The sequence below is a fragment of the Myotis myotis genome, unplaced genomic scaffold (genome assembly GCF_014108235.1).
Source record: "Myotis myotis isolate mMyoMyo1 unplaced genomic scaffold, mMyoMyo1.p scaffold_m19_p_3, whole genome shotgun sequence".
NCBI classification, from domain to species: domain Eukaryota; kingdom Metazoa; phylum Chordata; class Mammalia; order Chiroptera; family Vespertilionidae; genus Myotis; species Myotis myotis.
In genome coordinates, this window is record NW_023416335.1 from 160,868,411 (window position 1) to 160,895,345 (window position 26,935).

At 39.5% G+C, this 26,935-nt stretch overlaps 1 protein-coding gene across 7 annotated transcripts in view; it reads left to right on the plus strand.

Moving 5' to 3' along the window:
• The first annotated feature begins 910 nt into the window (after nucleotides 1–910).
• LOC118649992 (cyclic AMP-dependent transcription factor ATF-7) overlaps nucleotides 911–26,935 on the plus strand; it is a 115,190-nt gene continuing 89,165 nt past the window's right edge. For 2 of the 7 annotated variants that reach the window (XM_036297651.1, XM_036297654.1), the window contains exons 1-2: nucleotides 911–1,035; nucleotides 23,725–23,793. In XM_036297651.1, the coding sequence (XP_036153544.1) occupies nucleotides 23,746–23,793 (48 nt within the window). In that variant the 5' untranslated portion in view covers nucleotides 911–1,035; nucleotides 23,725–23,745. Of the gene's footprint in view, nucleotides 1,036–1,270; nucleotides 1,364–2,598; nucleotides 2,653–21,449; nucleotides 21,486–23,356; nucleotides 23,487–23,724; nucleotides 23,794–26,935 lie in introns of those variants that run through there. The other 5 variants (XM_036297652.1, XM_036297649.1, XM_036297650.1 and 2 more) reach the window with 5 other exon arrangements.

A 26,935-nucleotide genomic window follows, 5' to 3' on the forward strand; every position in this document is an offset into this window, starting at 1 on the left:
TAAAATATACCAGAGCAGGAACCTGGTCTGTCAGGCTCTTCTCCCCATGCCTAGAACATATGTCCTGTTATGTATTTGTTATAATACTTGCTGAGTAATAAACAGTGCTTTTCAATTCTCAAACAGTTTCAAATATATTATCTCATTTGATCATTACAACTCTGAGTAAAATGGGATTGCTAACTCAACTGTAAAGAAACTCAGAGATGCACCTCAGCTAAAGGCAGAGGGCTCAATGAGATCGGATCGCTGTGCTGGGGCTTGCTTTTTTCAATATCTTCACTCCAGCTCTAGGGCTAAGGGTATTTTAAACTTCCTTGCCAGTAAGGAAATGAGGACCCTGGAGGATAGTGGGAACAACATGCACATGTTTTAAAAGTTGCCAGTTCCTGCAGTTGAACCCTTCCCACTGCAACCCGCTCCCCCGCCCCTCCCCCCCCCAAACCCCCCACACACAGCAGATTATGGCCACAGTGACGCTACTCTACGTGCAAAGAAGAAAATGCAACTCTACTCGACTGTTTGGAACCCCGAAGCCCTTGTGTACCTGCCTCAGGTTTTTCCTCCACTTTTTTCTTTTTAACAGCTTTATTCAGGTATAATCTTGTCTCGGTTTTTAAAATGCGTTCCTTTGGAATAATCTCATTCCCTAGAATATTTACTTCACTTTTTGGGTCTCCACTACTCCAGGCACCTGCAAGGATTCCTTTTTCTTTTCCTTTCCCCCTACGTTTCGCAACCCGACACGTATGATCGGTGCGTCCCGAACTCGTTCAGCCTCGCTCCCCAGACCTGCCCACTAGAAGCCTGGCCCCTACATCTTCCCGGAGCCCCGCCCCTCGGCCCCTTTCCAATTCAGGCCCTTCGGATCTCGCCCTTCCTCCACCCCCCCACCCCCCCTCTATCTCGCGAGAGATGAGCGCGCCTGGCCGGACGAGAGGAAAGTATCAGCTCCGCTGAGGGGGGGAAGAAGGAGCTGGAGACAGATTGTGGGACCGAGCGCGGGCGGGCGGGAGGCGACGGAGCTGCCAGCGGGTGAGTCCTGTTAACATTAACTAGCCCATGATGGGACGAGAGTCTCCCCTTCAACCCTGACCAGTCCCAGTCTCCCAGGCCGGGGTCTCCCCTCCTAGGTGTGTTGGACGGGGGCGCTGAGGCGGTGGCCGGGCCCTGTCTGAGGAAGAGGGTGGGGCATGGGCTAACGCTGGCCAATAAGAGAGAAGGAAGTAAGATTGGCGGCGATAAGCACTAATGGGAGATCGTCTTTACCTTGCGGAGTGCCGCCCCTCTTTCCCTCCTCCCGCCTCCTTCCTTTGGGGGGGAAGGCGGGGCCAGAGGCCTGAAGTGTGGGGAGAACTTGGGGGTAAGTAGCCCCGGGGGGCACAGGGCGTGGCAAGAAGAGGGGAGTTGAATCCTGAGGGATTGGAAGTGCAGTAGTGCATCCTACGGGAAGGATCCTGGGATTGGGGTGGAATGGGAGAAAGGGGAGGGGTGCTAAACTGGCTTCTGAAAGAGTGGGGTTAGGGACTTGGCATTGGAAGAAGCTGGAGGTAATAGGCAGAAGGTAGGGATGAGTAGGTGAAAACATGGCAGTAAGTGAGCCTGGAAAGAGAGATCGGGTTTAGTCATTGGAAATGAGAAGCATGGCATTTCGACTGAATTATAAAGAAGAATATCAGGGACATGGTATCAGGAAAAGTATAGATTTGTAAAAAATTAAGTGAATGAGTTTACGAAGAGTTATATAGTGGTGGGCTTGGTAGCCAAAAGACTGCACTTTGAGAAGGGTATGGGGGACTCCAGAGGTGAAAGGGAGGTGTTTGGAAAGGAGACGGCTGATGTATACAGGTTTTGAATGTAGGTATCAGAAAAGACTTTGGTACTGTTTTAGGGCTTTTGGTGGGTATGACATCCAGTCTGGTGATCAGCCTGCAAGAACGCTGGATAGGGGTTGAGAAGGATAAGAAAAAAAGAACACTTTCATCACTTCTACTCTGATTTTCTTTTTCCCTCTCTAACTGTTCCCACATTTAATTTCTTCCTAACTCGGGGGTGGGGGCCTGGGACGGAAGCAGTCCAAGTCGGAGTCCCAGAAGGAGTTACTGTTGCTCGAATTGCTTGTTTATGTTCTCTGACGAGGGTGTTTACTACCCAGAGCACCTCCTACCCAAATTCCCATGTTGCTACTTTCCTAACTTTAAAAGTTTGTTTTCTGCTTAGTGGGTGTTTTAGTATTTCTGAAGGTTGTGTCATAAGTGAAGGTTTGTGGGAGTGTGCACAGTTTTCTCCGCAAGCCCACTTGATCCCTATGTTTAAAAACTTTGCAATAGTGTAAGTAATTTCTGTAGAGACATCAGTCTTTATAGGTTTTCTAAGCACAGAGAAATATACTAAACTGAAGTTTGTTTTGTTAAATATGTCTCACCTACTCATATTCTTTAAGAATTGCTAAATGGATGGTTGCAGCTTTAATTAACTTATGTGATATATTTTTAAATGGTGTAAATAAAATGGACACATATTTCAGGAGAGTGAAGAATTTCAGTTTCTTCCTTTGTGTCCAGACTCAGAAGCTAAATATATGTCATTATATCTTAGGGCAAGGGTTGGGGAAATCAAACACAGTTTGTACTTAAACATGGAGGATGTAAGGTAAGTGGAGACTATTACGAAATGTAACATGTCTGTAAGGAAAGAAACTGAAAAGTTTGGCAGCTATACTAAGTAGTCTTACCAGTTCTTAATTCTGTACACAATAATGACAAGCCTTTGCTCTTTGTTTGATAGTTGTGTATTATTTAATGATGAATTGGACTAATATAGCCAATTGGACTAGTAACTACTTTATTAATACATATATTTATCTTTTACATTCCTTCTCTTCTCCTTTTACTTTTTTTTTTTAATTTTTTTAAAAAATATATTTTATTGATTTGTTACAGAGAGGAAGGGAGAGAGACAGAGAGCTAGAAACATCGATGAGAGAGACATCGATCAGCTGCCTCCTGCACATCTCCCACTGGGGATGTGCCCGCAACCCAGGTACATGCCCTTGACCGGAATCGAACCTGGGACCTTTCAGTCCGCAAGCCGACGCTCTATCCACTGAGCCAAACCGGTTTCGGCTCCTTTTACTTTTTTAAAAAAATATTTTTATTGATTTCAGTGAGGAGGGGAGAGGGAGAGAGAGTTAGAAACATCAGTGATGAGAAAATCATTGATCGGCTGCCTCCTACTAGGAATTGAGCCCACAACCTGGGCATGTGCCCTTGACTGGAATCGAACCTGAGACTCTTCAGTCCCCAGGCCTACGCTCTATCCACTGAGCTAAACCAGCTAAGGTGTCATCTTTTACTTTTGAGAAGCAAATTAATAGCTGAAATACTGTTAAAGCTGTTATGTGAAGAGAAATCAGAGTATGTTGTTTTGTATTAACCTTTGGTTTTCAGCTACCATTTGAAGCTTTTTCTCTTGGCCAGGAAGTCGCCCATACAGCACTGAGACCAGTTGATTACTGATCCTTCAGCATTACTTAACGGAATTTGGTTCCAGTGTTTCGCATTCAGAACATTACTATTAGAGATTCAGACATTTTCGCAGTTTGCCTGGCGATAGCACACAAAAATATCCAACAAAATAGCAAAGCCCCTTGTTTTAGTCTTCCATCCTAGAATTTGTGATGGCTTTGACTTGGGCACTGTTAAATGCAAGATTTGTTTTTCCCATTTCCCATTAGTGTTAGCAGAAAGTTAGAGAGTGCTCATCCTTAAATTTGTGAATCAAAGGCACCATCCCATGATAGTTCCAGTGTTGTAATTAGTAAGCATTTTTCTTTATTATGGATTTTAAATATTAATGGATATCATTACTGTATCTCCTTTCTTTTTCCTCTCCCTACTTTCAACCCAAAATGGAAATCGTTTTTTTAACAAATTCTTAAGCTACTACTTTGCCTCAAGTAAAGTCCCTGGCTCTGCCTGAGCACAGCTGCTCTGAAGTTCTCACAAGTTATTGTTTTGTACATGTCAAGACTGAGTTTTTCCTAGGCTACAGTAGGAGGGAGTCAATGTTGCAGCAGCCTCCTATCCACGTCTGATAAGGAGGAGCCTTCGCCTTGTGAGGAAGTTTTGGGTGGAGCAAATAGCATTGCCATATAAATATCTAATAAAGACAACTCTCTTTGTGGGACTAGTAGGCAGGCTGGAGTATAATTGTCCCTTATTTCTTGATAAACTAAAGTTAAGGTGCAGATGTTTCTTTAAGAAAAACAAATGCAGTATTCATTTAAAAAGAAGCATTAATTTCTTTTGTTGTTGGTTTCTCTGAAAATGGTACTGATTTTAGAGTTCATGAAAAGTTTTCCATTTCTTTAGAAACATGTGAAAGAAAGTAGTTTTAAGTTTCTCATTTTTCAACGGTGCCTTCCTTCCTCTTAACAGACTTATTTTGGGATTAAGTATATTCATGAAATGTGAAAAGGCATCATATTTGGAATGCCTGCAGCATAGTCTTTTACCTTCCGAATGCTATAGGACAAAGATCCCCACTTCACAGATTCCCTGTTCCATTTTGGAACTCTATTTTTAGAACATTCTTTACATTGTGCTGAAGCTCTTTAATTCTGCCATCTCAAGCTACAATAAATAAACCTGATTCTTTGTCAGCATGGCAGCTCTTCAAATATTTGATGACAGTTATGTCTTGTTAGGCTTCTGTTACTGGGATAAATATCCCAAGGTCTTTCAGCTATTCCTTAAATGACATTTTTAATAAAGTTCAGGCTCCTCATGAACTTAGTTGCCTAAGTTTTTAGGGCTTCTTGTCTAGGTCTGAATATAACATCTAAGATATATGATCAGGAAAAGTACAGGGGAGAGTGGCCTCTTTTTAAAATTGAACTCTATACCTCTATTTTTAAAGCCTAAGATCACATTAATTTGTATAATTGATTTTAAAAATATATATTTTTTTATTGATTTCAGAGAGGAAGGGAGAGGGAGAAAGAAATAGAAACATCAATGATGAGAGAGAATCATTGATTGGCTGCCTCCTGCATGCTCCCAACTGGGGATTGAGCCAGCAACCTGGGCATATGCTCTGATCTGGAATCAAACCGTGACCTTCTGGTTCATAGGTCGATGCTCAACCACTGAGCCACGCCACCTGAGTGTGTAATTGATTTTTTAAATGTAATTGAAGACTTTACATTGATCCCAGTAACTGTCATCTTGTTGGTTTTGGTTTATTGTTTTAGCTTGATAATGTTATTTAGCCTCTTGGGCATTCCTCATATTTTTGTATCGATAGATAAATGTGATAAACATGACTCCTATGGTATGTGTTTTCTTAATTTATTTTATTTTATTTTTTAAAAATATATTTTATTGATTTTTTACAGAGAGGAAGGGAGAGAGATAGAGAGTCAGAAACATTGATGAGAGAGAAACATTGACCAGCCGCCTCCTGCACACCTCATACTGGGGATGTGCCCTCAACCAAGGCACATGCCCTTGACCGGAATCGAACCTGGGACCTTTCAGTCCGCAGGCCGACGCTCTATCCACTGAGCCAAACCGGCTACGGCGTTAATTTACTTTTTATTGTTGACAGTATTACAGATGTCCTAACACCTAAGTTTTTGTTTTAGGGCACTGGTAAAATATATCAGGGTGAAGCAATGCTTTAACATCAGCATACTATCAATAGGTTGATATTAATCCATTAGTCAGTCTTTTGGATAAAATTCATTTATGAATCCACCTATTGTTTTATCACCTAACCTGTATTTCTTCTGAAGTAGTAAGAGTTGTCCTGTTGTAATCTAAATATATTCTATTTCTGGGCATATACATGAGCTTCTTGGCTTGAGACCCTGTTAAAAAAAGAAAATGAAGTTAGACATGAGTTACTATTTTGCTATCTTATGCTAATGTTTATAGATCACTGCATTACTTGCCAGTTGTTTAAAGCCATCTACTTAATAATTCATTTTATAATCTTCTTGGTAAACAGTATTTCATCAGTCTATAATTTCTGGACTCTACCTTCCCTGCCCCCTATTTTTTTCAAGTATGTTTCCCCCCAATTTCCAAGACTTCTGGTTCTGCTTCCTTTTTTTGTTTAAATTAATATAGAATAATTAGCAGTGTTTCTTTATAATTGTATGCTTTTTATCATCAGATGAAATTCTGTTTTAGAAACTATTTTAGGACAAAATGCTATTCCCTGAACATTTTAAGTTACATATTAAAGAATTAAATTATTGTCCACATAACAGTTGTATTATGGTTTTCCATAATGTTGACATCTCCAATTTAGACCTAACTTTTCATTTTCTATTTGGAATAAAAACTTGTACCACCTGTAAAAAATACACATATATACACATACATGTAATTGCCATTTATAATTATATAACTTATTGGTGTGGTGGTCTGTATTTGTCACAGTATGTGCTGTAGGTGAAATGGTGCTACAAATAAAATAGCACATCAGAAGACATCTCTAGGGACTAAGACTTTATGTTGGCAGCCATCAACTTTTCTGTGTGTTAATTTTAGACCTGATAGTTGAATTTATGTTTGAGTAATTTAGCTGATAAATGCATTGTTAAAGCACCTTCCTCTTTGGGGGTTTTAATTTTTACTTTCGTTTTTAGAAAATTGCAAATTGTGAGTGTAAGTGTTCATGTGGAATAAAGTAACATGCTGTTAGGGAATGCTTTACATTTTCTTTTGATACCTTCTCATCCATCTGAGATTGTTCAGTTATGAAGTCTCCTGGAAAGTAGAGGGATGGACATGATGACCTCTCAAAGTCCTTTCCAGTCCAAACATTCATAAATAGAAGCTCATCTCAGGGAACTTACTATTGAAGAATCAGGAAGAAAAATGGACTGTAAAGAAAATAAAATTAAAATGGTTCTACTGACCCAGTGGGAATGGATAAACAAAAAGTAAGGAACATAAATAGCAATAAAAACTCTTAAGCCAAAAAACAAAACAAAAAGTCAACACCAACAACAAATATTTTGCATTGGATCGTTTCATGTCTTAAAATATTTTATTATGACATTTTCTCTTTAGAATTTCCCTGGTGGACACTTTCGTTGAAAGAATGTTGTTTTTCTGTTAAATCATAGTATTTGGCTTCCTTTCCTTCACTTGTTTGTCCTTTTGTTTAGAAACCTTTAAAATCTGAATATACGCACTGTCTGTATGTAATGAAAGAAAATTCAGTTCAGTTTGAAAGTAAACATACTGTATGGCTTCTTTGGAAAGGAAGGATGAAGTGTTACAATTCAGGAAAGGTTTTATGAAAAGATAAATTTATCTAATTTCTAAAACCTTGTAGGCAGACATCTAGGAAAGAGTCCCAACTAAACCAAAGGTGAGTTACTGCATTAGTCTTATGAGGAATATAAGGACACTTATTAGGAAACAAAACTCATTACAAACACATGAATTTAACTTTGTTAGTTTTTTTTCATCTTTGGGTAATTTTAATCCTAAGTGTTCTCATACATTTGAAACCCAACTGTGCAAAAAGTTTCTCTTTTCTATTCAATACTGCACTTATCCTTAATAAATATCAATTTATGAAAGTCTAACAGGAACCAAGATTTAGCTTAAAAAGTCACTTTTGAGCTTGTGGCTTGGGCCTCTGTGGGAACAGTACTGTTTTATCGTAGTCCTACCTTCCCAAAAAATCTAACTTGCTTTCTTTGAGTAGAATTACTTACTAATACCTTATTATATGGCATAGTGCTTCTTTCTGACATAGTGGACAAAGGAATCTTATATGCTAAATTAGCCAAATTTTATTTGGGGCTTAAAATTCATGCAGTAGAAAAATTACTTTTTTTTTTTTCCAGATAAAAATAGAGCATAACCATTCTTTTTGAAATAGGAATAAGCCTGACTATATTATAAAAAGAGGATGATTTATTGAATATAACATATAATTGCTGTAAATGATTTGTGTTGGCATCAAATTTCTTGCCAGTAATGTTTATTTAAGCTTTATCAAACTTGGGTAATACCATGTTGGTTTTCTTTAGCATGGTATTTCTGGTACTAACATGTCTCTTCGAGCGCCATTTCCTCTTATTTTTTATATGTTTTAATTTATTTTAAAGAGAGGAAGGGAGAGAGAGAGATAGGGAAAAAGAACATTGATGTGAAAAACATTGATCTGCTGCCTCCTGCATCCCTCCCCTATTGGGGATCAAACCCACAACTCAGGCATGTGCTCTGACCAGGAATGGAACTGGTGACCTTTTGGTACATGGGACGATGTTCAACCAAATGAGCCACATCAGCCAGGGCAAGCACCATTTTCTTTTTTCTTTTTTTTTTTTTTAAGTTTTTTGTTGTTGTTGCTGTTAATCCTCACCCAAGGATATATTTTCCATTTATTTTTAGAGAGAGTGGAAGGGAGGGTAGGGGGGAGAGAAAGTGCGAGAGAGAGAAATATTGTGGGAGACACATTGATTGGTTGCCTTCTACATGTGCCCTGACTGGGCCAGGGATTGAACTTGCAAACCAGGTACATGACCTTGACTGGGAATTGAACCCATGGCCCTTTGGTGTGTGGCCCCATGCTCTAACCAGAGAGCCACAATGGCCAGGGCTTTTTTTTTTTTTTTTAGTTTTGGTCAAGCAGTAGTTTGCTAATATTTATGCATCTGTGTTTGGGACTGTTGAAAGTTAATCAGTGAGCATAGGAATACCTATGTTGCCAGTATGTGGGCAGTCTTAGAAAAGATTTTGTTAAATTGATTTTAGAGAGAGGAAGGGAAAGGGAGAGAAACATTGATATGAGAGAGAAGCATCAATCAGCTGCCTCCTGCACACTCCTTACTGGGGATCCAGCCCACAACCTGGGCATGTGCCCTGACCAGGAATTGAATCAGCAATCTTTTGGTGCACGGATGACGCCCAACCAACTGAGCCACACTGGCCAGGGCAAGTCCATGAAGATTTCTAGCCTGTCTTTAAAGATTGGTATTTTAAGGTTGATTAGTATTGGTTTATTGCTTTAGGGATCCTACTTTATCTGAAAATGGATAGGAAAAAAACTGAAACACAACATTAGATTTTGACAGCTTACCAATTTCCAGGAATTTTTCTGTTTTTAAAATGCATATTGAGGCCAAACATAGGTATGATGTTCTCTATTTCTAACTCTGCTTTCTGCTGTCACTTTAGCAAGTGGTTGCTTCTTTGTTTTTGCTTTATTAACTTTTCTGAGGATAGTTCAAAAATAGTTCCTTGAATCCTCTAAAAGCCTAGAGAGATAAAAACTACTCAAGTAGTTGGCTGTATGAAGCTGCTTCCAGATAGGTTCTAAACTTTGGCCATGTGTTGCCTAAGTTATGACTCAGCCAAATTCTCACTTCCATCTGCTTTTTGTCATTTGCTACAAAACTATTTGGTCTAGTTAATGTGGGTCCTTTCTTTGTTCCTGCATGTCTGAGCCTGAAATTCAAAATTAATTTCAACCTGCTCTTCGATTGATCAATCCAGGGTACTCTACTGTTTATGTATTTCTTAAAGCAGTGGGTTTCCAACTTCTTTTGGTCCTAGAATCCACCCCTTTTTCTTCTTAAAAATTAATTGAAGACTCCAAAGAATTTTTGTTCATCTTGGTTATATCTATTGATATTTAGTATATCAGAAGTTAAAGTGGACAAATTTTAAAAATAGAAATTTATTTTAAAATAACATAAATAACAATAGTTTCCAAAAGATTTAAGGGAAGAGCTTTAAATCTCTTTAATGTCTGATTTAATAGAAAACAGCAGGATTCTCATATCTGCTTCTGCATTCAGTTTATGATATGTTGTTTTGGTTGAAGTATATGAAGAAACCGTGGGCTCAGACAGATATGTAATAGGAAAAGAAAAGGTTCTTTTCCAGATAATTATAGATAGTCTTTATTTTTTGATACTACACCAAAACTTGAAAAGTGATAGTTTGTTAAAGGTTAGATGTGTAAAATGAAAAACTGTATCTGTGAACTTTTGATACTGTGTTATAGTAAAATGCATTGGACATGCCTGGGTTGCGGATCAATCCCCAGTAGGGGATGTGCAGGAGGCAGCCAATCAGTGATTTTCTCTCATCATTGATGTTTCTATCTCTTTCCTCTCTGAGATCAATAAAAATATATAAAATGTATTGGGCCCGGCAGGTGTGGCTCAGTTGATTGAGCATGGACCCATGCACCAAGAGGTCCCAGTTTGATTCTCAGTCAGGGCACATGCCTGGGTTGCAGATTTGATCCCCAGTAGAGGGATTGGCTGTGCAGGAAGCGGCTGATCTATGTTTTTATCTCTCCCTTCCTCTCTTTCTAAAATTAACAACAACAATAATAAAACATATTTAAAATGCATTGGCCTGCCTTGCCCTTTAAGTAGATCTTTAGCTATGTATGATTTAAACACCATGAACGTTCTGAAAGGGATCAATAGGGATCCCTGGAGCTCACTTTGAGAATTATCTTATAGTACCAAACTTGAAAAATACAGCTTCTTACCATACAGAAGGAATATAAGCTCTCTATTTTAGTGCTTCTCAAAGGGTGTCTTGGAAGCCAAAGCCCAGTGAATATAGGAGGCCTAGGAATCTGTTTTTTAATGAGGTGCTAGGTGAATATGCTAAATATTCAGAGCTAGGGTTAATTTTTTTAAAAACATCTTTATTTTTTAAAACATATTTTTATTGATTTCAGAGAGGAAGAGAGAGTTAGAAACATCAATGATGAAAGAGAATCATTGATTGGCTGCCTCCTGCACTCTCCTCAGTGGGGATTGAGCTTGCAACCTGGGCATGTACCCTTGACTGGAATTGGACTGGTGACTCTTCAGTCTACAGACCGATGCTATAGCCACTGAGCCAAACTGGCCAGGGATAAGGTTAATTTAAATTAACCACATTTTAAGAAAACCTAATTTCTAAATTTTGAAAAATTAAATAATTCAGTAATTGTCACATTATCAAAGTTTTTATTGCCCAACCAGTGTGGCTCAGTGGTTGAGCATTGACCTGTGAACCAGGAGGTAACTGTTCTATTCACAGTCAGGGCTCATGCCTGGATGCTGTTAATAAAAATCCTTATTAACAAAATATACACTCTAACATTTGTCATAATTGGGATATCTTAATTAACCATGTATTTTAATTAATAACAGTATAAATACCAGTAGTTGGCAACTAAGGCCAGATAGTAAATATGTTAGGCTTTGTAGGCATGAGGTCCCTGTTTAAAACTACTAAACTCTGCCACTGTAGCACAAAAGTAGTCATAGAGAGCATGCAAAGAATAAATGTGGCTGTGTTCTCATAAAATTGTATTTATGAACACTAAAATTTGAATTTCATGTAATTTTTACGTCACAAAATATTCTTTTGATTTTTTTTATGGATATTTATCTTTATTTCTCTAGGTAAATAGCCAGTATTATTTTCTTTTTTTATTGTTTTATTGCTTAAAGTATTACAAAGAGTATTACATATGTCTCCCTCCCCCCCCCCCTTGACATTCCCCCAGCCTCCCCTACCCCTCAGTGTCTTGTGTCCATTGGTTATTCTTATATGCATGCATACAAGTCCTTTGGTTGATCTCTTGACACCCCCCCCCAACCCTCCCCAGGCTTCCCACTGTAGTTTGACAGTCAGTTCAATGCTGCTCTGCCTCTGTATCTATTTTTGTTCATCAGTTTATAATGGTCTTTATTATCCATAAATGAGTGAGATCATGTAGTATTTTTCCTGGCTTCGAAGGGGCTGGTGCAGCCTCGCAGGGGCTGTCTCAGTCTCACAGGGGGCGTCTCAGCCTCACAGGGGCCGTCTCAGCCTCAGAGGGGCCATCGCAGCCTTGCTGGGGCCGTCGCAGCCTCACAGGGGGTGCTGCATCCCACGTTGGGGGTGAAGGTGCGAGTCAGAACCTCCTCTCGCTGTCTCTCCTGCTGCTCCCTTGTGTATCGCTGATGCTGGAAGTTTCTGAGAGCAGTCTGCAGGTGCTGGACATCATATTTTAACTGGTCAACACGAAGTTTGGCATTCTGTCTTTTGTTGGGCGGCTCCTTGCTGGACAAAATCTCCAGGTGTTCTTGGTGGCTGAATATCTGGTATGCTTGCTTGGATTTCATTTTCTACTAAGTGCACAGACTACTTGTCTGCCGTCTCCCAGCGTCCCATGTGAGACTGGATCTGGTGGACCTGCTTGTGCGTTTGTTGGTACAGCGGTTCCATATTGCCGGCCCAGCCGGGTCTGGCTCTGGCTTCCTCCGAACCTGATTCTGCTTCTGGAGTGTGTCCCTTATGTATGTGAGGAGTTGACATCTACAGTTTGTTGGGTTAGGCTGCAAAAGCGCAGGTGGTTCCTTATGTGCCACTGGCACAGCTTGGGCGGGGATATAAATTGAGTAGGGCGGGGTCTCCAGGAATCACCAGGGTGGAGCAAAGAGCAATGGCGTCTCCGCGACTCCTCGCCTCTCCGCAACTGCGTGTCCATGTCCCCGAGTGCCAGCGAGCAGCTCCACGAGAAAGCCATCCTCGCTCTCCAACCCACTGCAAGGCCGTCCCACCTCTCCCCGTAGGGGTCTGGGACCTCAGAATCCCGCCCCAAACAAGCTCAGTGGATTCGAGAGTTTGTAACCCCTTCCGATTAAAAAAAAACCGCGCATCCAGTTGCAGCCCGCCTGGCGCGTGACTCTGTACCTCTGTTCTTGGTGCCTCTGTTCATTCTACTCAGTCTCAGTGCTCTCCTTTTTTTTTTTTTAAATATATATATTGAGTTTTTACAGAGAGGAAGGGAGAGAGACAGAGAGCTAGAAACATCGATGAGAGAGAAACATCGATCAGCTGCCTCCTGCACATCTCCCACCGGGGATGTGCCCGCAACCCAGGTACATGCCCTTGACCGGAATCGAACCCGGGACCCTTCAGTCCGCAGACCGACGCTCTATCCACTGAGCCAAACCAGTTTCGGCAAAGTGCTCTTCTTTCTTTCCTTCCAGTTGTAGAGCTTCCACTGGGCCAGCTTTCCCATGGTTCTGAATGATAGCTGTTTGTCTTATAGTTGGTAGTTTCAATGTTGTTGTGGGAGGCAGCACGCACAGGTCTGTACCTTACGCCGTCATCTTGGTTCTCCCCTGCCAATCCTTTATTTAGACGATAACTGGATTATTAATTTCCCAGTTATAGTCTAAATCAGTGGTTGCCAACCTTTCGGACCTCATGGACCACAGTGGTCCACGGGCCACCGGTTGGCGACTGCTGGTCTAAATAGAGGGAGCCAACCTATCAGTGTTTTTCAATGTTTATTATAGTGAAATGGACTTAATTTTAAAACTATGGGCATTATTTCATTTTCCTAGACCAGTAGTCAACAGAGCCAAATATCAGCAGTACAATGATTGAAATTTCTTTTGAGAGCCAGATTTTTTAAACTTAAACTATGTAGGTAGGTACATTGTTATTAACTTAACTAGGGTACTCCTAAGCTGGCCTTTGCTAAAAACGTCCTCAATCTGATTGAGGTATGTTCGCTGAGGTCGACCCCTTCCAACTCTCCCATCCACACTCACCGTGTATACTTGTTTTGTCTATCTTTTGTCACCCGTGCGCGATTTGCGGACGCGACTAGCACTAACCACTGCACAATGAAACTGCTGACTGGCTCACTCAACTTGTGCATGAATCGCGCACGCCTTCCCTGTGCTGTGTATTCCGCAGCCCGCCTGCGCCGCGTCTCCCGTCACCCGACCGACCGACCGACACTCCCCACTTCTTCTAACGCTGCTTCTTCAAAATAGACTTGCCCAGGCCAAAAACCGACTTCTGCGCATGGGCCACGAAGTTTCAATAGCACTGTACATGCGTGCCCAAACGTGGTATTTTGTGGAAGAGCCACACTCAAGGGGCCAAAGAGCCGCGGTTTGCCGACCACTGTCCTAGACAAATGACACTCCAAGAACTTGTAGTCCCTCAAATTAATGTTTCTGGACATTCGTTTATATTATAAACATATAGGAGACACCTGTTGTATGTAAACTTTTGGAAATACACAATTCAGTTAGCAGTCAGTCTACAATATGCAAATTTTCATCCAACTTTAAAGAGTTATAAAAAAATGTGGTGTCCGTTTTTATATCTTATTTGGGGTATGTGAAAACAGGTAATTTAGGACTCGGGCCAACCTCAACTTCTTTACACATCTTTTGCCTATTTTTTGTAGCTCTCTGCCTCAGTTTTCAAGTCTTAGCAAAATGCTTTAGAAAAACCTGATATAAAACAATAAGGCTAATTAGTATAAGGTTATAGTAATATATATGCTTTCTATATAATACTTTTGGTGCCATTGATTTACCTACTAATGAAATAATATATGTAAACTGATGTTATGCTAAATAATACAGTGGAAAATGGACCCAGAATTTAGGAACGGATTTCAATTACTAAATAAACTACTCCTAGTAAAACATGAGCTTCCTTTGTTTTCTGGGAGTTCACATAACCTGCATTATGGTCTAACAGTTCTTATGTTTATTGGATTCTTCCTTAAGTCAGTTTTTTAAAAAAAAACAACACATTGATTTCAGAGAGGAAGGGAGAGAGAGTTATAAACATCAATGATGCGACAAAATCATTGATTGGCTGCTTTCTGCACGCCCCACACTGGGGATTGAGCCCACAACCTGAGCATGTGCCCTTGACCAGAATCAAACCCAGGATCCTTCAGTCCGCAGCCTGATGCTCTATCCACTGAGCCAAACTAGCTAGGGCAGTTTAAGTCAGTTTTCTAGCGGCACTGAGTATTCTATGGTGAATAAAATGTTGAGTCGGCTGAGGTTTAGAGAGAGAGTTGTTTGTACTCTGCTTAGCAGCAGCTAAATTATCTTAGACTTTGAAACTTGGTATCCAAAGTTGTGTTCTTGGAAGAGATTTGTTTGTGTATCATTTCTTTTTAATATCATAAGGTAATGGAGCCATAGAGCTTTGATTGGGTGCCTGTCTAAATTTTTTAGGTTGTTTATAGCTGAGCTGAAAGGCATTCAGTACCTGGTAAGCTTGGTAATCAACTCTCTTTATTCCCTTTGTGATAGATGGTTGAAGAAATCTGTGTTTATAAGTAATACTCGTTGTTAGGGAGCATTCATGGGATTCTGAAAATGGGTCCTTGAAGGCAACAAAGGAATTATCTTGAACTGCTTAATTTACCTTGTGTATCGATATGTTTACATTTCCACCATGTCTATTTCTATATGAAGCTATTCGCTTATAATTTCAGAAAGTTTTTTTGTAGTCAATTTTGAACTTAATTTGTCATTTGGTTCTGTTACTTTGTAATAGAGAATGAACAACTTTGTACAATTTGTAAATATACTGTTTAGTGCTTTGAAATAGTCTAGCAGAACCCTGGCTGTTGTGTCTTCGTTGGTTGGAGTGTCCCCCTGTACACCAAGAGGCGGTGGTTCTATTGGGGCCAGGGCACATTCCCAGGTTGCAGGTGCCCCGGTGAGGAGCGTGGTTGGGGTGCCTTCAGGGTACAAACAGGAGTCAACCTATCATTGTTTTACTTTTTCATTATGTTTCTCTTTCTCTCCCTCTCAAAAAAACATATAACAAAAAAAATTTTTAAATGTTATTTAAAACAGTGTAGGAGATATGGGCCTTTTAAAAAAACATATAGACATATGTTTTTAAGTCATGCAGATTGACATTCCTTTTTATTATTAGATTACATTATAATTTTAAAAATTTATTAAAAGCAACCTGTGATCATTGTAGAGACTTTGAAAATACTGAAGTACAAAGAAGAAAATAAAATAATCTGGAATACCATTACCCATTCATAACCATTATTAACATTTGATATTAGAATTCTCTCTTTCTGTGTTTATTATTTTGTTTGCTTTTTTATAGATTTGAAATTATGGTGCATATGTAATTTTATATCCTGCTTTCCCCTCACTTAGTATATAGCATTTTCTAATGTCATTAAATAGCTTTCAGAAACATTCTTAACTTAAATATAGTCTGTTGTAAGGGAGTATCTTAATTTATATTTATCCCTTTTTAAACATTTGATTTGTTTTATTTTTGTTACAAATATGACTATGATGAACATTTTAATATAGAAATAGTCTATGTTTCTGGTTTTAACTTCAGAATAAAGTCCTGAAAGAAGAATGATTTGTTCAAAGGATATGAGGCATTTAAGACACTTAATATAAATATTGTCAGATTGCTTTCTAGAATTACTGTCCCAATTTGTACTCCCAAAAGTTGTATATTAAGCTGCCCTTTCTGCTGCATCCTAAATTCGCATTTTTTAAAAAAAAAATATTTTATTGATTTTTTACAGAGAGGAAGGGAGAGTGATAGAGAGAGAGAGAGAAACATCGATGAGAGGGAAACATCGACCAGCTGCCTCCTGCACACTCCCTACTGGGGATGTGCCCACAACCAAGGTACATGCCCTTGACCGGAATCGAACCTGGGACCTTTCAGTCTGCAGGCCGACGCTCTATCCACTAAGCCAAACCGGTTATGGCGTAAATTCGCATTTTTTTACTTGAAAATATAGTTTAACAACTCTGGACTAGGTTTTGTTTTCAAGGGGCAATTAAGGGTTAACTTTACAGATACCTCCTCTCCATTTTTAACATTCTAACCAAAATCTATAGAGCTTTCTCGATGGTATTTGTATTATAAGAAAAGCACAGAATTGGTTGAATATCTATATATAAAAAGCCAGCTACTGTAATGGCCATAACAACAACCGTAACGACCAGTTGCTATGACGCCCACTGTGGCCAGCGAACCACCGGATCAGGGGCTGGGGCCGGCTGGCCAACCTTGCAGCCCCTCCCCCTGCTGGCCTGCCCCTGATTGGACTCTCCCATCCAGATCAAGAGCGGGCTGCCAGCCAAACGCCCCTCCCTTCCCCCCAGCCAGCCCCGGCCCCAATCAGCCCACCCCACCACAATAGGCCCACCCCTGATTGCACCCCTCCCAATAGGGGGTGGGGCTGGGCAGCCAACCTCCTACAGACCCTCCCCCACAGCTGGCCATGCCACCAATGGGCCCCCACCACCCTGATTGGCCTGCAGCCCCTCCCCCTGGCCAGCCCCACCCTTGATTGCTCACTCCCACCCTAGATCAGCCCCTCCACCCCATCAAGGGCAGGGCCAGCCGGTCAACCACCCATGGCCCCTCCCCCAGGCCGCTGGCCCCCAATTGGCACACCCCACTCCATTCATGGGTAGGGCTGGCTGGCCCACCGCCCACAGCCCCTCCCCATGGCCAGCCCCACCCCCAATCGGCCCCCCAACCCCAATTGGTGGCAGGGACCTCTGGCCAATCGTCCACAGCCCCTTCCTCCAGCCAGCCTGGCCCTGATAGGGCCCCATCAGGGCAGGCCGGCCTGCCAACTTCCCGCCAACTCCTCCTCCCGACAGGCCCAGCCTCGATCTGCCCCGATTGGGGCCGGGCTGGCTGGACCCCACCCATGCATGAATTCGTGCACTGGGCCTCTAGTAACATAAAATAAAACTTCCTTAGGCACAAAGTAGTTGTAAATATATGTTTAAAATGTCTTCTCTATGAATAGCTTTAAATACATAAATACCTGCATAGCAGTTGTGTTGTGGTCCCAACAGCTTTCTGCAAAAACTCAAAAGTATACTTGAGCAAAGTATACTTGAATATCACCGTTAGATTAAATAAATAAATATTTATTGAACATCAACTGTGTTGTAAGAGGAAAGGCTTCCAGGAATTTTAGATTCTAGATTCCTAGATTTCTGTATTCTGTCCCATTCCCCTTTGGTCACAAATAATATAGCCATTTTCTTTTTATGCATGAAACAAAGTAGCCCACTTCTAGTCACTAACATACCAATATTTCATTTCTTTCATAGAATTATTTGTTATTAATCTAAAATTATTTTATTGGCTTAATATTTGTTTTTTCCTTTTAGACCATAAGCACTATGAGGGTAGAAACCTTGTCTGTCTCATTCACTGTTGAATTCTGGGGCCTAGAGCATATGCAGGCACTGAAGAAAATATTTAGTGAATTAATGCATTTTAAGCTGAGTTAATTTACTTTTTGGCCTAAAAAGTAAATTGTGGTTATTAGTTTCAAACTTTTTCCTTGTCAGATTTTTTACCAAGACTGTTAACCCCTCTTTTTTGTGCTCTAGTCTATACTCTAGAATTGCTAGCAAAACAATTTGATGAATGACTACAAAGAATCGGTGAAATAGCAAGGGGTCTAATATGTGCACTGATCACCTCTGACTAATTGAACTTATAAATTAAGCCATCATTCTTACTACTTACCTGGCATCTTTCCTGTCAGATGACAACGATTCTTTGCCTGTCCAAATTTTAATGAGGCTCCTAAACCTTCTTTTAGGCCCATCTGTGTATGCACTTCCTTGTAAAATCCAGTGGTTTCCTTTGTTTGTTTGTTTTTTAAGTATATTTTTATTGATTTCAGAGAGGAAGGGAGAAGGAGAGAGAGATAGACACATCAGTGATGAGAGAGAATCATTGATCGGCTGCCTCCTACACACCCCCTACTGGGGATTGACTCACAAGCTGGGCATGTGCTCTTGACTGGAATGGAACCTTCAGTTCGCAGGCTGAGGCTCTATCCACTGAGCCAAACCGGCTAGGGTGTAAAATCCAGTTTTAGTGAAAACTGCTTCCTCCACCTGGATATCTGATCACCCTCATATCTGATCAGGTTCTTCATCCTCCACCACCCACCAGGTGATGTCTGATCACTCTGGCCTGTCTTCAGCAAGAATCCTGTTAGGTCAATTTAGCCAGAATCTCCCTTCTCCTCTTAGTAATTTTCTATCCATCGACCCCTCGCCCTGGTGCTTGGCTATGCATTCCCACTTGCCCATGCTGTATTTGGAATTGAGGCCAGTTCTTATACTGAGATGTCTTTTCCCCTACTGCAATAATCCTGAATAAAATCTGTTTTACCACATTACTATCCAACTCTGGTTTTCTTTGACATACATGAGTGATTTTTTTTTTTTTTTTTTTTGCAGAGGTCTATTGCCTTTTTATTTTTATGTCCACTTTCCCTTGCACTTAGTAGTTCCTTAGTAATGTTTTCTGAATGAATGAGTGATAGCTAGTCTGAACCCCTTCTAGATTTTCATGAATCTTTGATATTTATGGAACATGTGCCCTTCTCATTTTTGTACCTAGCAACAGCTGCTTTTTGTTATTAGGAACCTAAGAACAGACCCTTGGGTGTGATTGTATATGGCTTTTATTCCTTACTGAAAGTTGGACCATCTTATTAACATTAGTTGGTTACTAAAGAAATAATCACATTATAACCAGGTCCAGAGAACTGACTCTTTGGACCTCAGTGACAGATTCCATTTTTATTTTATTTTTTATTCATTTTATTATTACTATTTTTTAATCCTCATTCAAGGATATTTTTGCATTGATTTTTAGAGAGAATGGGAGAGAGAGGAAAAGACATAACTATTGATGTGAGGGAAACACATCGATTGGTTGCCTCCTGTACGAGTTCTGACCAGGGCCCGACCAGGGCCTGCGTGGGGAAGGAGCCTGCAACCCAGATACATGCCCTTGACTGGAATCGAACCCGGGACCCTTCAGTCCTCAGGCGGGTGCTGTATCCACTGAGCCAAACCAGCTAGGGCTCCATATTTAATTTATTTTATTTTAAAAATATAAAGGTAGAGAGAGAGATACACATATGCACAATGGAGAGGTAATTTTTTAATTTGTACATTGACCATTTTAGGTTATACTTCTGGCTGTGACAAAACTATTTAACATAGATTTTATGAAATTACCCCAGTTATTAAAAATCATTTTCTAAATCTTGGAAATTCTTCAGTTCCCTCCCAGCATTTAGATAACTTTCTATCTTTTGAGCAAATACTAATTTTTATTATTTATGCATTCTGCTGATTCTTGAGTACTTGAGCCTTTTCCTTGGCAGACTTGGCCTCAAGGACAGCCTTTTTATGCATCCTTTTCCCCCTGTTCCAAGATCTCCACTTTCCTTTGGAGATATCTCTATAAATATAGGATGTTCCCCCCAAAATGAATGCACACACTTTGAATAATTATAAAGGCAGCGTTTATTAAAATATATTTCATTTTCAAAATTGAGCTATCAGCTGTTAAAGTGTATATACATTTTTGGGAGGGACACCCTATATATTTCCTTTACCTGCTGTTTATTGCTTAGTTCTATAAAGTGCTTGAGTTTCATCCTGAAGATCAAGAAGCATACTATGGATGTGAGTGCCATGGCCAGACACGTGACCTACTTGTCAAACAGTGCAGTTACAAATGAACTGAGTTAAATTCTAGTGAATGGCAACATCATTATTGAATCACCTTTTCTCTCAGTCGGTTTATACTACAGAAATGTGTTGCTTTTTGTTTTTGAGAGGGCATCAGTTTGACCTCATAACTAGAGGTTTTTTAAAAGTATGAAGTAGAAATAAGCAATGGCATTCATTGTATATAGCAATTGATGCAACAGACTGGGAATGAAGGAGAAATTATTTTTGTTTTGTTATTTAAAAATTTTGTTTTTATTTATTTGTTTTATCACTAATTTTTAATCCTCACCTGAAGACATGCTTTTACTGATTTTAGAGAGAAAGGAAGGGGAGAGAGAGAGAAACATCAATCAGATGCCTCCTGTTCACGCCCCGACTAGGAATGGAACCTACAGCCTAGGCATGTGCTCTGACTAGGAATCAAACCCTTGACCTTTTGGTGTACAAGGTGATGTTCCAACCAACTGAGCCACACTAGCCAAGGCAAAAAAGTAAGTCTTTGTTGATTTGAGAGAGAGAGAGGGAGAGAGAGAAACACTGATGTGAGAGAAATTTGAGAGAGAAACATCGATCGGTTGACCATACTGAACGTGCAACCTGGGCATATGCCTTGACAGGGAATCTAACTGATCTACATGGGCCAGGAAAAAATTTTTTTAATGTTAGCTAGAAATTTCTTAAAGTGGTGAGACATCATTATTGTTGCTAAATATTTAATATTTTTAAAAGACAAATCATTTTAAAGTGAAAAGCAAGAATGATGAAAAAGAAAAGGGGCAAGAGATGAGAGAATGATTTAAGAATAATTGTGGGTACTTAAGAAAGAGGGCCTCCTTCCTCCCATTGTGATCTCCCTTTGGTGAAAATGGCAAACAAAAGCCAGCAAATAGGGAAGGAAGCCGGAAATCCTAGTTAGTGACTGTCAGATTAGAATATTTAAGTCATGAAAATGCATGCTTCTGTTAAATTTTAATGCTTTCCCTCCCCCCAACTTGTTTTTGCTCCCCTTTAAATTGCTTTAAAAAGTTATGATTTTTCATCTCTATTTCCTAGTAAAGATTCAATTAAATAAAATTTGGAAGGCGTATATTATAATGTGATTGTGCAAAACCAGGTAAATTTTTGAATTTTGTGATTTGGGGGAAACCATTCCAGAATTTATTTCATTACTTCCTATGCCAATATTGCCTCACTCCTCAGCCAGGACCCTTTTCCTCCTCTAGGTTGAAAACTGAAAAAAAACTTAGCCTCAAATAACAAAACTAAGATAAAAATAAGGAATCTTGTCTGGTCTTTGTATCTCCTCTATTCCTTGTAGTTTTTTACTTCTTGGCTGAAAATATGTTAGAGAACCTTGTTGAAATAAAATCTCATTTTGTGATTATATTCAGAAAGCAGTTTCTGGGATTAGGAAGGGAAATTATCTCCAGCACAGCAGTTGTAGGATTTTTTCCGGAGATAAATTGCTTTTCATAAATACTCTAAATTTTCAGTCATAATGCCCTTGGTCTTTGCATTTATTTACTTTTATTTAGTTGTATTTATTTTTTGTACTATGTTGTAGTTCCAGAAAGTGCTAAAAAATCATCATGTATTTAAAACAAACAGATAAACCAGAAAAATCCCCTTGTCCTGAGGCTGTGTGAAGAAAAATAAAGCTCTCATTTTCCCAGTACCCAATCATCAGCTTGAGCTGGCCTCTCAGGAACACAATTTATTGAAGCAATTTATCCTGGCTAAATGCGATATAAATCTGTGTACACCTACGTACATGCAGGCTCTCTTCCATTACAGCAATAATGCCGCAGCACCAGTTTCTTCATAGTTAGACCCTGTTCCTGTCACACTGAAAGGTGACTAAGAAGCCCTCTCTATTTTACGGGCACCCCACAATTTTAAACACCGATTGGTTGTGGAAATTACTGATCAGACTACCAGAAATACTGTTTTCCAACCCCAGAGTGAGTCTTCGAGAGTTGAAGAAGCATTGTTACCTAGCTACCCTCTGAGTTTTAAGCATGGTATTCTGATTACCAGATCTAGTCTAGCACTTTCATATTTTATTTTAACGCAGGCCTGACTGAGGTTAACCTGACATTTTGGTTTGTCTCCAAGATAAAAATGTGAAATTTGGTTATAATTCTGAAGGCATATTCAAATTTTAGTTCTTTCTCTTTCACCTTCTTTTGTTCATATTCCTTCATATATCTTTCTCTCTTATAGAAGGATGTTTGAAAATGTCCTTTAAGAGTTTATCCTATAAAGACTGTTTTTATATCCCCCCTCCTTTTCCCCCCACCCTTTCAAAGTACGTTTTATCTATTTTTTGTATTTCTAATTTTATTCCTAGGAGAGATATGAAAAATTTCCCCAGCACATTCATATTGGAATTATTGTTCTTTGACAAATAATTTCTATCAGCATTGCAAGAGTTAGCTTCAATAATTAAAAAACAACAACAATATAAACCCTGTTAAATTCTTTAGAGAAATAGAGAGGATGGATGGTGATGCCTTTTAGTGCCATTTCTTTATCCCCTGCAGCAGCACACATCTGTTGGCTGCAACCGATCAGCCCAAGAACTCTGACCGAGAGCAGCACAAACAGCCGGAACATATTCACCCAGTAAACCCCCAAAGAGTCGACATTTGTTTTATTGCTGCTTTTAAAAACCTAGCCATAAATAGAATCAGAGGGGGAAGGGCACCGATATTTCTCCATTTGCCACAGACTATTGGTGGGGGGAGAAGGAGGCTCCCAGTGGGGAAGAAGGTTTTTATTTTTATTTTTTATTAATGAAAATTATTTCCCGTGTAGCCCAATAGGATGGGTGCTTTGTTTTCTTTGGCAATAATCTGGGATAAACGGCCCTTGCCAACCGTCTCCTAGTTTATACACCAGGGAGCCAGATTATAGCCCTGTAAAATGGAGCACCCCTCCTATAATCCCTTAATTAATTAAATGACAAATTTTGGTCTTCTCTAGTTCAGAAATATGGCTTCCGCATCGAGCGTTCAGTGGATTTATTGACATAGGGAACTGCACTGGTTGTAATTCAGCATTCTGGAGAAGTGTATTATATACTGTAGCAGAAAGAGGGAAAATCCAGCAAAAGGTTTGAAATTCCTTGACTCTTTAGGTCTAAATTTTTCTAATTAAAAGTTTCAATTGAGGCACAGTAAGTAGATCATATGCCACCTGTCTAATGTGTCTCCCCAAAGTAGCCTGTGTTTACAGCTTTGATAGATGGCATTCTTGGAACACCTGTTTCTAGGGTTGATATTTTTGAAGCACTTTTTTTTAAAACTCCAGCATATTTAACATAACTTTTCCCCCTACCTCCTCCTCCTCAGCTCCGCTCTGCTACATGAAATATGGGAGACGACAGACCGTTTGTGTGCAATGCCCCGGGCTGTGGACAGGTACGTTTACAATATACTTTATTGTGAATGTCTCGTTGTGAATCAAAGTGGCTGTTTTATCACTAAGGCAAAGAGTTTAAAGCCGGTATTTTACGTGATCACTGGAGGTAATCAGATCAGAGGATTTGCAGTGTGTAAATCCAAGTTATGAGGAAGTGTAGGCACTCTACTGTAATGAAATCTGCCTTTCTCTCTTTCATATTGTTATTCTACTGGTGTTTGTTTTCCAACACGGTGTTGAGGAGTACACGTTGCTCTCTCTCCTTTCTAAACCTATCTATCTAAATACAAAGCCAAGTTTTGAAATATCTTCTCCTCAACGTTCATGGATGTGAAAGTCAGCTTAATATATTTGGATAGGCAGCTGAGAACGCACCCATTCATTGTTAACCCCAATTTGCCAGAGTCTATTTGGATTTTTTAAATACGAAAAAAAGTTTCTTTTGACTGTTGATTCAGAAAATCATTGTTAGCTGCTATGGCAGATATCTAAGAAAGACAAATCCAACATAGAACCTGAGATTGCATAGCAATATATAAGCTGCAAGACTTCTCAGCATTTTCCCTGCTGCCATGTTATTGTTTGTGGATGTGTATATCATGTGTCAGATATTTTTCATCATATACTTTTTTAATAAAGTAATTTTTTGAAACTGCCTTTTCCCCCCCATTTTGTACTTTCTTGATTCTTCATCTTATACCTTCCCCTATTTCTGTGTTCCACAAAGGATGAATAAAGGAATACAAAGAAAGTTTTCTGTGTCTTCATGAATTGATTTTATGGATCCTGAAGGGTTGAATTTCTGTTCAGTTAGAAATATGTCATGTGACTGTCCAGTGACACTTACTGGTGGTGTGTGAGATTGCAGACTAGTTCTATTAAACATTGTAAATACTTAGACAAAAAGAAGAGAGAGTTACGTTCCAGAGATTCCTAAGAATTGGAATTTGAGAGGTGGATGAGATGGGGATGGTGACAAGGAATAGGCAGAGGATGATTTCAAATTCCAGTAAATGCTGAAATTTTCAGAAAAGACTGAAAACGCATTGTATTCTGAAGTATTCAGCATTGTAGGGTGTATTTCCTTCCTTGTCAAAGTTCTCAGCTTTATTGTTGACTGCATGTTTTCTCCATGTGGTTTACACTTTTTTTTTTTTTTTTTACAATCGAGGCCACTTGGGAATATAGAGTAAGTTTGTTTCACTTTTCAGACATCTGTATTGGAGTACATATCTGAACCTGATTCCTCCAAAATTTTGTGTGAATTTATTGATAAAAGTATTTAATTTGATTCCCATAATTGATACCTGGTACCTTTTCCACTTTTCTTCTTTACTTTAAAAACCTGAATTTTTGGTGAAAATATATATTTTTCTCATACTTACATTTATTTTTCTTCACTTATTATTTAAGCCACTCTACACCTATAATCTCTCTTATATGTAGTGTGCCTAAAACCACCCAGACAAGGACTTAAAGAAATAAAACTGGATGATAAAAATAAAGGAATACATGGGAAAAACATCTCTTAAGCTCTCTGAGGATGAGAGATCTGAATACTGTTTCTTCAAGCTGTCTCATCAGAAAAGAGTAGCTTTCACTGAAATTTGAGAGCCGGGAGAAGGGTTTTTTTTTTTTTGTTTTTTTTTTTTTTTTGTGGGGTTGTATTTTTGTTGTTGTTGTTTTTCATTTTGGACTAGAGGTAGGAAATCAGTAGGTACTTTTCACTTTGGTTTCTTATATTGTGGAGTTGTTTACCATAAGCCTTTTTTCTTCCCCTACTTCTCCTTCCCATTTCTGAATTGTTCGTTGGTAGTTTGGTTGTTAGGATTAATGATAAACTCTGGCGTAAGTCTTGAAGACTTTCTCCCCTCAGTGGGTGCAGAACTTCGGGAGACTGCTGCCTTCTTTTGGAAGTTGTATGTTTCATAGAAAAAGGATAGAAAGCTGCAACTTAAGGCTTTGAAGGTAGCCAGATTTTCTTTACCTTCTTGCATACTAAAACTTTATGGTCAGGTGAAATTGTTGATCTTATATTTTAGTCTTCTTCCAAGTTTTTCCCAATATCTGGTAACAAATACCAGTAACTCTAGAGTGGGATCCCTGCAAGATTTGCTGGGATCTAGCAGGGAAGATAAATTTGGTACAGTGAACTACCCTCGACCTGTCATCCAACTTCCTTATATACCTTGAAAATGGTTTCATTCTGGAGACACCTGGAGGCCTTTAAGCTATTTATAGATCTCTGTCATTGATTCAAATTCTTTATTCCAGAAATAGTAAAATAATAAAAAGGCTAAGTCCCAGGAAGGATAATAAGGACCATGATAATTTTTGTTAGGGATGGTTTAGAACTTAATGCTATAGAAGTCTCAAAAACCAGTGGCTTTTATCAGACTCTAACTGGTGGTTCTCAACCTTCAGGGGTGGGCAAACTTTTTGACTCGAGGGCCACAATGGGTTCTTAAACTGGACCAGAGGGCCGGAACAAAAGCATGGATGGAGTGTTTGTGTGAACTAATATAAATTCAAAGTAAATATCATTACATAAAAGGGTACGCTCTTTTTTTTTTTTTTTAGTTTTATTCATTTCAAACGGGCCGGATCCTGCCTGCGGGCCGTAGTTTGCCCGCGGCTGTGCCTTTTAAGTACAGTTCCTCATGTTGTGACCCAACCATAAAATTACTTTCATTGCTACTTCATAACTGTAATGTTGCTACTGTTATGAATCGTAATGTAAATATCTGATATGCAGGATGGTCTTAGGCAATCCCTGTGAAAGGGTCGTTCCACCTCCAAAGGGGTCGCGACCCACAGGTTAAGAACCGCTTAGAGGAAGAAAGAATGAAAGCAAATTATAATTCAAGAGACTGATCCTTAAAAACCAACCAACAAACAAAAACTATAGGAATTTTGCATTATTTTAATATCTGTTGCCTGCCCAGGCTTTACCCCAGGTACCCCCAAACTCAGAAAACATCTTACACTTTAATATTAAGTTAGGAAGGTGAAAGGAAAATTCACCTAAAATAGACTAGTGGATTATACTCTCCACCATATAATCAAAACCACCAGACTTTCAATGGATACATAAACATGTTTTGGTTGCTAGGTCTTTAATGGCTGTTATTTTTGGATTCT